Source organism: Hemitrygon akajei, chromosome 3, assembly GCF_048418815.1.
Source record: "Hemitrygon akajei chromosome 3, sHemAka1.3, whole genome shotgun sequence".
Taxonomy (NCBI): domain Eukaryota; kingdom Metazoa; phylum Chordata; class Chondrichthyes; order Myliobatiformes; family Dasyatidae; genus Hemitrygon; species Hemitrygon akajei.
This window is the reverse complement of record NC_133126.1, coordinates 93,928,475-93,942,128: the sequence shown is the minus strand read 5'-3', so window position 1 is coordinate 93,942,128 and position 13,654 is coordinate 93,928,475. Positions and strand designations below refer to the sequence as shown.

General features: G+C 44.5%; 1 protein-coding gene across 1 annotated transcript in view; it reads left to right on the top strand.

Annotated features, from left to right (window-relative positions):
- Positions 1-8,197: 8,197 nt before the first annotated feature.
- LOC140725212 (calpain-3-like) overlaps positions 8,198-13,654 on the top strand; it is a 138,261-nt gene continuing 132,804 nt past the window's right edge. The window contains exon 1 of the mRNA XM_073040364.1: positions 8,198-8,816. Coding sequence (XP_072896465.1) covers positions 8,568-8,816 — 249 coding nt within the window. The 5' untranslated portion in view covers positions 8,198-8,567. The remainder of the gene's footprint in view (positions 8,817-13,654) is intronic.

The window sequence follows — 13,654 nt, the reverse complement described above, 5'->3', positions numbered from 1 at the left end:
ACCTTATGGCTCTTCTGAAGGGGGTGAGGACTGTCTTTGGGAAACTCCCAGTCTCTTCCTGATATACTTCTCTGGGTCTCCTCCGGTCTCCTGCCTTCTCCATTCTCGCACTATTTCCCAAGTGGAGCAGGATAATTCCTCAGCCAGGCTTTCCCCTGTTTTGGTCACGCTGACGGGCAACCCTCTGGCCTTCATGTCTGTAGTCACCTCTTCCACTGTCTGGTACAACCGCGTCTCGTCGTCATAAAACACTCGAAGTTTAGCAGGGTACGGAGTTTGAAATCTAATCTGGTTTTGCTTTAGTACTCGCTTTACTTCAGAGTATTCTTTGCATTTCTACAGGACCACGGCGGGGGGGGGGGGTAATATCTATGAATGTTGCAGCAGTCTTCAGTCAAACACAATATACGTCTTCTGCCAAGCTGCTATTGTATTGTATAGTATCTATCTATCTATCTATTGGGGGGAAGCACTGACTTCAGCTTGGATGCCGTGTCACACTGCCTCTGGTGAAGCTCACCAACTTTGACCCCTCTCTCCTGGACAGCTGTAAATAGGCAACACCATGGTTTGAGGCCTAGTCTGAGAGGCCTCGCAGCTCCTGCGAAATATATTAATATATATTTTGAAATATATTAATTTATCGTTGAAAAACACTCTCTTCTTATCCCAGGCCCTTCGTAGAATCTCCGCCTTGGTGCTGTACTGAACGAATTTAATTATTATTGAGTGTGGCTTTCTATCCCGGGTAGGTTTCCGGACGAGCGCACAATGGGCTCTTTCGACTTCCACCTTCATAGCCGAGGGAAGATCTAGCGCGTCCCGCAGTAACTTTCTGACAAACTCCGTCATAGACGAGCCCTCCGCTCCTTCGGGAACATTGTAGATTCTGATATTTTTCCGCCGTGATCTTCCCTCCAGGTCAAGCAGTTTACCTTCTTGGTGATGTAATATTTTTATTGTCTTACTCAGTATCCGTTCCACGTTTTGAACGCGATCTCCCACCTTCTTAATTCGAGTCTCTGCCACCGCTATTTTTTGACTGACGCTGGCGAGCTCTGATTTAATATCACAGAGCTGCTGCTTTATTTCTTTCTGATTTTTGCTTCAGGATTTCGAAGATATTCACCACTTCGCCTGCACAAGGCCCAGCGTCTGCCTCGCTAGCACGCGGTCGGGTCGGAGAGCCCCTCACTGCACTCCTCTCGGCCACAGGCTCCGCAGTGTCGCTCTTTTAATTTCCAATCTTTTTCCCCATTCTTGCCCCTCTTTTCAGTTCAAATATTTTTTGAAAAATATTATATTTGATTGGTTAACGGGGCTTAATACGCGTTTTTCTGGAGGAGCTAGTGACTTAAGCTGCCATTTTCGATGATGACGTCACCGGAACCTTCCTCACTTGCTCCTTTCAATATTCTGAAATATTTCCTACCAGATCCTGGGGTCTCATCGACCTTAATGCTTTTTGCAAGACTTAGTACATTAGCAAGCCCCACTCTGTTATCACTATCCTCCTTACACCTAACCGGAACATGCCAAACCTTATCTTGAATAAGTTGGTCCCTGACAATTCCCACATGTGAGATGTAGACTTGTTCAATAGCAAATGCTCCCAATGAATGCCCCTCAGCTCCTGTCTTACCCTCTTATAATTTGCCCTCCTCCAATTTAATATCTCCCCACAAGATCAGATTTTATCCTTACTCATAATGAGTAGTCATCACTGTTCCCAAAACGTTCAGCCACAATCAGGTCTGTCACCTGGCCAGGCTTTGGTTATCCTCTGGTTCAACTTCCCACAATCTGTTTGGAAAGAAAGATGCTACCCTACAGTGGCATGCAAAATTTGGGCACCCCGGTCAAAATTTCTGTTACTGTGAATAGTTAAGTGAGTAGAAGATGAACTGATCTCCAAAAGGCATAAAGATGAAGCATTCTTTCCAACATTTTAAGCAAGATTAGTGTATTATTTTTGTTTTGTACTATTTTAGAGTGGGGAAAAAAGGAAAGGAGCACCATGCAAAAGTTTGGGCAAAAGCTTTATAAATACTCTGACTCCTCAAACCTTGTCCCAACAATCAGTAGCCATGGGCTCCTCTAAGCAGTTGCCTAGCACTCTGAAAATTAAAATAAACGATGCCAGGAGATGCCATGCTCCTTCTTATAGCAGGAGAAGGCTATAAGAAGATAGCAAAGCATTTTCAGGTAGCTGTTTCCTCAGTTCGTAATGTAATTAAGAAATGGCAGTTAACTGGAATGGTGGAGGTCAAGCTGAAGTCTGGAAGACCAAGAAAACTTTCTGAGACAACTGCTCATAGGATTGCTAGAAAGGTAAATCAAAAACCCTGTTTGACTGCAAAAGACCTTCAGGAAGATTTAGCAGACTCTGGAGTGGTGGTGCACTGTTCTACCGTGCAGCAACACCTACACAAATATGACCTTCATGGAAGAGTCATCAGAAGAAAACCTTTCTTGTGACCTTACCACCAAATTCAGTGTCAGAAACTTGCAAAGGAACATCTAAACAAGCCTGATGCATTTTGGAAACAAGACCTGTGGACTGATGAAGTTAAAATAAAACTTTTTGGCCGCAACGAGCAAAGGTATGTTTGGAGAAAAAAGGGTTGCTGAATTTCATAGAACCATAGTACACTACAGCACAGTACAGGCCCTTCAGCCCTCCATGTTGTGCCGACCCATATAATCCTTAAAAAAAAGTACTAAACCCACACTACCTCATAATGCTCCATTTTTCTTTCATCCATGTGCCTGTCTAAGAGGCTCTTAAATACCCCTAATGTTTTAGCCTCCACCACCATCCCTGGCAAGTCATTCCAGGCACTCACAACCCTCTGTGTAAAAAAAAACTTACCCCTTACGTCTCCCCTAAACTTCCCTCCCTTAATTTTGTACATATGCCCTCTGGTGTTTGCTATTGGTGCCCTGGGAAACAGGTACTGACTATCCACTCTATCTATGCCTCTTATAATCTTGCAGACCTCTAACAAGTCCCCTCTCATTCTTCTATGCTCCAAAGAGAAAATGACACCTGAAAGGAACACCTCTCCAACTGTTAAGCACGGGGGTGGATCGATCATGCTTTGGGCTTGTGTTGCAGCCAGTGGCAAGGGGAACATTTCACTGGTAGAGGGAAGAAGGAATTCAATTAAACACCAGCAAATTCTGGAAGCAAACATCACACCATTTGTAAAAAAGCTGAAGATGAAAAGAGGATGGCTTCTACAACAGGATAATGATCCTAAACACACCTCAAAATCCACAATGGAATACCTCAAGAGGCGCAAGCTGAAGGTTTTGCCATGGCCCTCACAGTCCCCTGACCTAAACATCATCGAGAATCTGTGGATAGACCTCAAAAGAGCAGTGCATGCAAGACGGCCCAAGAATCTCACAGAACTAGAAGCCTTTTGAAACGAAGAATGGGCAAAAATAAAGGGGGTGTTTCTAAGTACTGACCATGCAGGGTGCCCAAACTTTTGCTTCGGGCCCTTTTCCTTTTTTGTTATTTTGAAACTGTAAAAGGTGGAAATAAAAAAGTAACCTTGCCTAAAATATTAAAGAAATGTGTCATCTTTAACTTTATGCCTTTTGGAAATCAGGTCATCTTTTAATATGTACACAACGCTGGAAGAACTCAGCAGGTCAGGCAGCATCCGCGAGAAAAGAGTAGCCAATGTTTCGGGCCAAGACCCTTCATCAGGTCATCTTTTACTTGCTTAGCTATTCACGGCAACAGAAATTTTGACCGGGGTGTCCAAACTTTTACATGCCACTGTATCTAAGCCTCTTGTGTTAAAGAAGTTCCAGTCAATACTGGAACTCCATGACGATCCTGGTGCTTCCCCACCTTGCAATAAACTGTCAATATAGATAGATAGATAGATAGATAGATAGATAGATAGATAGATAGATAGATACTTTATTCATCCCCATGGGGAAATTCAACTTTTTTCCAATGTCCCATACACTTGTTGTAGCAAAACTAATTACATACAATACTTAACTCAGTTAAAAATATGATATGCATCTAAATCACTATCTCAAAAAGCATTAATAATAGCTTTTAAAAAGTTCTTAAGTCCTGGCGGTAGAATTGTAAAGCCTAATGGCATTGGGGAGTATTGACCTCTTCATCCTGTGTGAGGAGCATTGCATCGATAGTAACCTGTCGCTGAAACTGCTTCTCTGTCTCTGGATGGTGCTATGTAGAGGATGTTCAGAGTTATCCATAATTGACCGTAGCCTACTCAGCGCCCTTCGCTCAGCTACCGATGTTAAACTCTCCAGTACTTTGCCCACGACAGAGCCCGCCTTCCTTACCAGCTTATTAAGACGTGAGGCGTCCCTCTTCTTAATGCTTCCTCCCCAACACGCCACCACAAAGAAGAGGGCGCTCTCCACAACTGACCTATAGAACATCTTCAGCATCTCACTACAGACATTGAATGACGCCAACCTTCTAAGGAAGTACAGTCGACTCTGTGCCTTCCTGCACAAGGCATCTGTGTTGGCAGTCCAGTCTAGCTTCTCGTCTAACTGTACTCCCAGATACTTGTAGGTCTTAACCTGCTCCACACATTCTCCATTAATGATCACTGGCTCCATATGAGGCCTAGATCTCCTAAAGTCCACCACCATCTCCTTGGTCTTGGTGATATTGAGACGCAGGTAGTTTGAGTTGCACCATATCACAAAGTCCTGTATCAGTTTCCTATACTCCTCCTCCTGTCCATTCCTGACACACCCCACTATGGCCGTGTCATCAGCGAACTTCTGCACATGGAATATATTTATTCCTCCATGACTCAGTGGCTTTTGGAGGGTCTATAGTATAAAAAAGTAACCTTGCCTAAAATATTAAAGAAATGTGTCATCTTCATATTTAATTCATATAATTGCACCTTTTTTATTTTGAGTTCTACCCAAATTATATTCATGGATAAGGCCTTCAACGTCCCTCAGAGTTCTTCAGTGACATTTTCCTTATCAGCAGTGCAAACCTTCCATCTCCTTTACTTCCTCCACAACACCTCTCCCCCCCCCACCCCCCCCACCCCACATCCCACCGCCACCACATCTAAGACAGGAATGCTCAGGAAATTGAGCTGCCAGTTCCATCCCTCACACAATCAGATCTCCGGAGTAGCAAGGACGACGTAATTCCATGCATTGATTCAGACTCTAGGCTCATTCTCCTTATTCGGTAGTGGTGAAATAAACACACTAGAGTCAGGTTTAATATCACCAACATGTGTTGTGAAATACATCTAGGCCCATCAGCCCTCCATCTTAATCAGTCTGTCCCTCCTTGTTACTTTTAGTCATATTTCTCATGCCACCTTTCCTGCTCTCAACCCTACCTCCCATTGCTATAGTTCCCATCCCCCTGCCATTCCTGAACACCAACAGTGAGGTCATTGGTTCCCTTCCATTTCAGAATTAATTCAATTCAGTTCAGATTAGATTCAGATTTTCTTTACAGGCCCACCTGTCCTAGAAGAGAATCAAATGATCCATCAATCTGAAGCCCCCCCCCCCCCCCCCGGCCTCCACCGTGCCAACTCCTTAGACACATATAGAACTGCAATTTCTATCTATTTCTCATCCCACTTCTACATGACACAGGTAATAATCCTGAGATTACAACTCTGGAAGTCCTGCTTTTTAACTTGCTACACAGTGCCCCAAAAATCCCTTTGCAGGTCCTCGTTCCTGATGCTACCTATGTTACTGTTACCCATACAGACCACAACCTCTCACTGCTCAGCCTGCTCTCTCAGAATGTCCTGTACCTGACATGAGAAGTCCATGAGCTAGGGATGACCTTGCCTATCAGTGCTCCTTACTATCAAGACCCCTGTCACTAGTGCTCTGCTAACTTCACCCTTCTCCTATACGATTTACTAGAATAGCCACAAGGGAATCTCCTCTCGCTGCTTACTCCCCTTACTTTTCCTGGTGGTCACCCATACATTGTAGCCTGCATTTGAGACTCACCTATAAAGCACCATAGGCTCCTTGCTCATCACTCCCTTTCTCCTCGTTATACTGCTCTCAGTCACGATGCAGGGTTTTGACCAAAAATTGGACAATCCCTTTTATCCCACAGATGCTGCTTGCCCCGCGGAGTTCCTTCAGCAGATTCTTCCTTCAGGTTCCAGCATCTACGGTCTCCGTGCACCCAACAGGTTGTGCCCGAGAAACCCATTTTCATTGGTTGTCTGTGCTCGCTACAGACCTCCACAGAAATTTCAGAATTTTCCTCCATGGTCCTCCAGTCTGGAACTGGCTGTGAGAGGACCTGTGGGAAGGCAGTGCTTGCTGCAGCAGGACTCCCTCGTCTGGGTGAGGCATGATCAAAACCACTCTGCAAGTGCTGACAAAGTCACAGTTCCAGACAAGCAATGCTTTTTAACCAAATCCGTGTTTTCAGAAACACTAACAAAACTACTAATTGTTAAAACTATGAAAAATAAATTGTAAAATGAAACACTAAAATATTTTAAAATGGTGAAGATTCAAGAATACTTAAATACTTTCAAACAATTGTAAGTTAATTTGAATTACAGCTATTGGGTTTGTTTGAATGGATTCCCCACGTGGGTCAAAAGCTTGGGCCTTCTCACTGGCATCCCAGAACCCTGGGAGGATGACCACCAACAGTCCACATACACTGAAAAGCAGAGGTTTCTTTTGATGAACTCTTGTCACTTCCACTGAGCCCTCACAAGCTACAAGTGAATGCAACAGGGGCAGGGGTAGGGGTTAGGCCACTCAGCCCCTCGAGCTGCCCCATCATTTAATATAATCATGGCTAATCAGTCTCTGGCCTAAACTTCTGTGCCAGTTCCCCATTGCACTTAATTACCTGATATTATAAAAATGTTTCTACTTCATAAGTACCTCACCTTCACATGTGTCTGGGGTGGAGAATTCTGAAGATTCATCACACTCTTTGTAAAGACATTCCTAATGATTATATGACTTAGACTTGCCCTAAAGGTGCTAGAGCTCATTTTGTCCACTTTCTGCCCCCAACCCTCAATGATAACTATTAGGGCTACCTACCTAGGCTCTAGAGGGAGCTGACAGTATTTGTAAACTTCTGCCCTCATCTGGCCTCCTATGCCTGCTGAAAGCTGAAAGGTAGCATATCTGAACACAAACCCGTCTTTCTTTACAAACTCCTCACAAACAGCACCTGAGATCATGTTTGAACCTGGGTCACCAGTGCTGGAAGGTGGCACTACCAGCTGTACCACTGTGCCACCCAAAGGCTGGGCATGCTGCTTCACCTCCGTCACCTTAGCGCTAGAGAAGCCCCCATCGCTCAGAGCTGACCATGGGTATTGCATCCTAGCTGTCTAGATACGCAAGCCTGGGTGGTACGACATGAAGAGCAGGCTGTTGCCCACGTAGCAAGCGCCCCTGATGAACCCAAAGAGACGGCATAGACTGATGCAGTTTGGTACCAGCAGCATTGCAGGAGTTGCCAGTCAGCGTTGAACTCAGCGTAGGACTGCCTTAGGGACTCCAGTTCCGGATTGTTCCCTCAGGGTTTACTCTTGAAGCCTTCCCCATGAGTGGGCAAAGCTGCAAGGTAGCAGAAATTTGAGATCAGAGATTTCCTTCTCTTAGGTGAGCTGCCAACCATGGCTGATAAGCCCCATCTGCCTGAAGTGACTGGTTTTAAGGTGCCAATAATCCACCTTTGCCCCTTCTCCTGTTAGTGAAAACGGTTCTGACGGGCTTAGTAGCTAAGCCACCTGTGAAGACCAGGAGCTGGCCTTGGTTGTCAGAGGCTATTTGAGACACACACCATTGGGCAGAATTTAATAGGTAGTGGGAGCTATTACCACCATTATCAACCCAGTCCCGGCTAGAAACCTTGCTACCTAGTCTAATTATATTTGTGCATGTGTAGGTTTGCTTTCTTTGTCGTAATGTTTAGTTATGTGAAAAATGTCTTGTTTAGAAATGTGCATTAGTATTGCCATTTGCCATCACATTGTAGTCTTAATTAGGGGAAATAAATCTGATATGTTCGATGTGACCCCCCCCCCCCCATATAAGGAACTAGCAGAAATAAACAAGGCTGTGACTGAGTACAGCCTCCCTGGGTTATTTTTAGTGTTCAATATTACTGACTTCATTTCTGCAAGGAAACTAGAACAGCTGGAAATTGCACAAGAGAGGAGTAGGAATCAAGACCAGCAAGTGGGTGATTTTAATTTAATTACTCAAGTAAAAATTGTGTGGAAGGCAGCCCAGGATAAAAGGAAACAATTTTTCCTGTGCCTTGTGGAACAGTATTTCTTTACCAACCTTTGTGCTAATTTGAAGCCGGCTGTGGTGGGACAATTTATTACAGTTGAATTTATTGTTGATCTCGACCTGCGTATTGGCAAACCGCTTGAAATATTGCAACCTGCAGAACCGGCCGGTCTGTGTTTTTTTTTCATATGAAAAAAAGATCTGAGGTCAGTAACTGTTTCTCTTCCTCATAAACTTCTTTCCTCCGTTGTGAAATCTTTGCTGCTGTCACCATGCCTCACGATATCAAATCTGCACAGCGAGCACCGGCTTGCCTACCCCTACCCAGTAAGGGTGGCCTGTATCCCATTATCAATCGCAACAAAGATGTCATCAAAGCCAAGAGTGAGGTTTTTCAGTGCCTGAAGAAGGAGTGCCTGAGGAAGGGCATCCTCTTTGAAGATCCGGAATTCCCTGCAGATGAATCCTCTCTATTTTACAGCCAGTTTTTGCCTTTCAAGCTGGAGTGGAAAAGACCCCCTGTGAGTGTTTAGCTGTTGTACATGGTTAACTGTAATCCATTCTCTTACAGTGTGTATAATGGACTGCACTGTTTGTTTGTAAGAAATGCCACTTCTCCACGTATTTATTCTTGAAAAAACATTAAGAAGCTGCAGAAAGAGCTGGAGATACTCAACAGTTTCAGGTAGCTCACGTAAAGCAAAACAGTAAACACTTCATGTCGCTGAGCATTTAATATGATTGGATAAAAGTTACAAGGTACATATTTCAAGTTGCAGAAAAGTCAGAGGGGTGGTATAGTTCTCTTTTTCTATTGTTTTCTCTCCTTGGCCTCTTCCACTCTCAAGAAAGATAAAGGATAGTTCAAGAGGTAGGACTTCATCTATCCACTGGCTATGCCTCGCCCCTAGAACTCAACACCAAACTCAGGAATTCCAGAAGCCCAGTCTTTCCCGTTTGTGCCAGAACTGGACAGATCTGTTGAAAGGTCATCTACCCTGTCTTCTCTCTTCCACCATCCATTGCCTCCTGAACCTAACACTGAATTCAGGAAGGTAAGAAGCCCAGACTTTCGAGTTTGTATCAGAACTGGTCATCTACCCGCTGTCTTCTCTCTTCCACCACCGAAGCTGCTTGATCCACTGCTGGATTTCCAGAATTGTCCACTTTATTGTTTCTCGAGACACACGAGACTGCAGATACTGGAATCTGGAGAAAGAACAAGCTGCTGAAGACACTCAGCAGGCCAGGAGAGATCTGTGAAGGGAGAATGATAGCTGACATCTTAGATCTTGATGCAGAATGTGGACTGTCTCTCCGCCTCCAAAGATGCTGATGCCTCACGGAGCTCTTCCAGCAGTTTGTTTTTAATGTTAGTGTTTAACTTCTCAAGCCTGATCTTACAGCTCTAGCTTTGGTTACACATTCCCCACCCCACTTGTGTTCTCTCTCAGGCATCACAAGGATCCTGTAGGTTTAGAGTCAGTAGGAGACAGAGATCTTGTGGATTGGGGGTCAGTGAGGGAGACGGAATCAGTGGAAGACAGTTCCTGTGGGGTTTGCTCAGTGAATGACAGTAGCCTGAGGGATGTAATGAAGGGAAGAGGGAGTCACACTATTGAGGGGAAACTGATGGAATGATCAGAAGTGTAAGTGTGCTTTATGTTCCAGGTATGTCCACATATACATAGCTGCTAAAGTCTCAGCAGAATCTGGTCTCCAGTTAGCTTAGACCTTTATTCTGGACAGAAATTTTGACTCATCTATCTCAGTGGACTTGTTCACCTGGCATACTTCTTAGATTCCCTCATCAGCTTTTCAACTTCCTCTTTCTCACAAGAAGCTCTGGCTTTAGTTCCCTTTCCCACTTTCCCCTGAAATACCTTACGTAAAACAGAAATATAGACAAGCTAAATGTGGTCTATTCCTCTGTTACAGTTCTACCCTGCCTATACCCTATAGGCATAGAGCAGAGAGACCCAACCTGGGGTTCATTGACCCCTTGGTTAATGATAAGGGTCCATGGGTCTATACCCTATAGGCATAGAGCAGGGGACCCAACCTGGGGTCCATGGACCTCTTGGCTATTGATAAGGGTTGGGAACCCCTGGCCTGGAGGATGCAGAAGGAATCAGAATCAGAATTATTGTGGCTGGCAAATTGCATCGACTGTGTTGTTTTGCGGCAAAGTGCAGTGCTAAGTATATGATATGAATGGGCTAAAGTGTGGCAGATGGAATGGAATGTAAAAATGTTGACTTTAGTAGAATAAAACAGGAAGGCAGAGTATGACAAACTATTGAAAAGTAGTGACATGTAAAGGGATCTGGGTGTCTAATGCACTTTTTCAAATAGATCGATCTTCATATCTTAATTGGCATTTTCAGTATTTGCATCATTAAGTTTGTTCATTGTACTGGGTCTTCACTTAGAGTAACAGACTGCTAGTTTAAAATCACAGGTAGTAAATGCACCTGTTACTCTGTGCTGGAAACATTGAGCCAAGTGCAGGAAAAAATATTTCAATGGTACATGCTCGCATATCTTATGGGGCCTTAGAAATCACAGAATATTTAAAGGTCGCATCCTGTCGTTGTGAGCGAGCCTGGCCTCTGACTGGTCATGTGGAAGTTGTTTGCTAGCTTGGTCAGCATCTTTTTTTATAATCTGCACAGTCGGAAGGTTTGAGGGACTTCTGTGGGCTGAATGTATGGCAAAATTTACGGGTTTGATTTCATTTCACATTCCCAAAAACAAATTACAGAGATGGCTACCCTATCTTGTCAGCCCACCTAGTCTACCATCACCATAGGGAGCTAAGTACAAAGCAAGGATGAAAAATTCAGCAGAGGGACAATAAATCTCTTAACTGGCTCCAGCTTCAGCCTCAGCTTCCCCTCCCTCTCACCAAACTCAATCTGCCATTATATTTTTGTCCACCTGCATCTATTACCCACCGTCCTGTTTCCCAATGCCACCACTACTCCTGCCTTATCATTTCTCCTCAGTCCACTTACTAACCCATGCCTCACCACTTCCCCTCTCTTCTTTATACTGGCTTCCTCTCCTCCCCACTCTCAGTTACGATACAGGGTTTTGACCCAAAATGTTCTGAATTCCTTCCCCTCCCCCACTCCCAACCAATGCTACCTGACCCTCCGAGTTCCTCTCATTCCTCTGTGTTGCTCATATGAAGAATAAATCTATCCCTCTATTTGCCTGGTGTTTCCTTCACCTGCCATTCAAAGCAAGATTTTTATATCCTGAGGTTTTCCCCAGCCGGGAATGTGCATTGTTTGTTGTGGAGATTCTCCAGCCTTTCAGGGTTTATCCTGGACAGCAGGTGCCAGCCTATTGCAGGGAGTTGTGGCAGCTGAGTCTCACTCTACATGGAGTATTTTCTCTGCTCCAATGGGAATTACCACCAGAGCTACACCAGTCAAGGCTAGTATTTCTCACCAATATAGAGCTGCAATGAGAAACTGGCAGAGAGGCCAATTACACGAGACAGAAGTAATCTTTGAAGTTTAATGCTGTAGAAAAATTTGATGGCATTGCTTTCAATTCTGCCGCCATTGCTTCTGGGTATTTGCACAGGTGTTCTGTAAGGTTCTCCCCCTGAGATTCTGACCGCACCTTCTACTGTTCAAGTTCAAGTTTGTTGTTGTCATAGCATATGGACGCAGTGTGTAAAAGCCATGGAAATTAACCTCTTGCAGCACGGCACATTAAAATTGAGGATGAACAAAGCATCACGGTGGCATAATTATTACAGCTCGGAGTTTGGAGTTCAATTCCTGCACCACCCTGTAAGCAGTTTGCACGTTCTTTCCGTGAGGGTGTGCGTTTCCTCCGAGTGTGCCGGTTCCTTCCCACAGTCCAGAGATGTGCTGATTAGCAGGTTAATTGATCATTGTAAATCTAGGCTAGGACTGCTGGGCATGGCAGCTGATTGGGCCGGGAAGGCCTGTTCCACGCTCTATCTCTATATAAATAACATTAACTTACAAGTGTTTAGTTTGCACATGTAAGATATTCATAGAAAATACTGGTGCAAAGTATTTGCTGCTCATCACTTAACCCAGATTTCACATGCTGGAATCAATCTTTGCTTTACTTCTCATGGTAGTGTGTCAGTGTCACAACGTTCAATTCCCCCTCTTCAATAAACATTGTTCTGACGTTAAGCCAACGCTTCATTGACTGCACACAAAGAGACGGCATAGTTGGCGCTGCTGCTTCGAGTCTGACCCTAAAAGCTGTCTGTTTGCAATTTCCGTCTTCTCTCTGTGACTGTGTGGATTTCCTCTGGATGCCCTGGTTTCCTCCCAAAATGAACCCATGTTCATCGGCCACTACCTCCTGTTGCGGATAAATGGCAAAAAAAGAGAAGAGAGAGAATATATCACTATAGTAGTCAAGCAACACACACAAAATGCTGGTGGAACACAGCAGGCCAGGCAGCATCTATAGGGAGAAGTGCTGTCAATGTTTCGGGCCGAGACCCTTCGTACTGACAGTGCTGCCTGGCCTGCTGCGTTCCACCAGCATTTTGTGTGTGTTGTTTGAATTTCCAGCATCTGCAGATTTCCTCGTGTTTGCACTATAGTAGTCAGCCTAGCTGCAGCTACTGGGGTCTTGTTAGATGAGATATTACAGTAGCAGAGCTTGAACACTCCAGCAACAGCAAGATTTAAGTGACGTTACAGAAGGGGGCCTAGTACCAGTGACACTCCCTGAAGCTGGGATGTGCCCAGTTACAGGGTAACAAGCAATCATGGCTGTTTGCCTGTAACATGGTTGTAAAAGACCTCATGACACTTCTCAAAAAATAAGGAACAACAGTTGTTCTCACAACCTTCCTAAACAATATCTACCGAAAAAAGGAAGTTGCTTTTAAATGTAGTACAATTAGTATTGCTACTTTGAAGCTTAGTTTCAGCCCTGACCTCAGGTGTGGTCTGTATAGAGTCTGCATGCTTCACTGAGTGACTGTGTGGCTGATCCACTTTCCTCTCAGATCCCAAATTCGAGCAGGTCGTTGATTTAAAAGGGCCTCTGTAAATCATCCCTGGGTAAGTGGCAAAAGAATCAAAGGAGAGTGAGGGAGAATGAGTTGCAGGGGTGCGGAGGAATGACACTCAGCTGATTGCTCTGCTGTGAACCATGATGGATCTGAAGTACTAAGTAGCCTCTGTATCGTAAGAAGTAAGTAAGCAAATCTTTCAGGGAGGCAGAGAGTGGAACAGTCGAAAAGATGTGGTTATAATTAAATCTCTCTCACCTCTGGGATGAACAAGTGACCTCCCTTGTATGCGATCTTGGGCTTACCAATGGCATGTACCAGAGATAGCCGAGA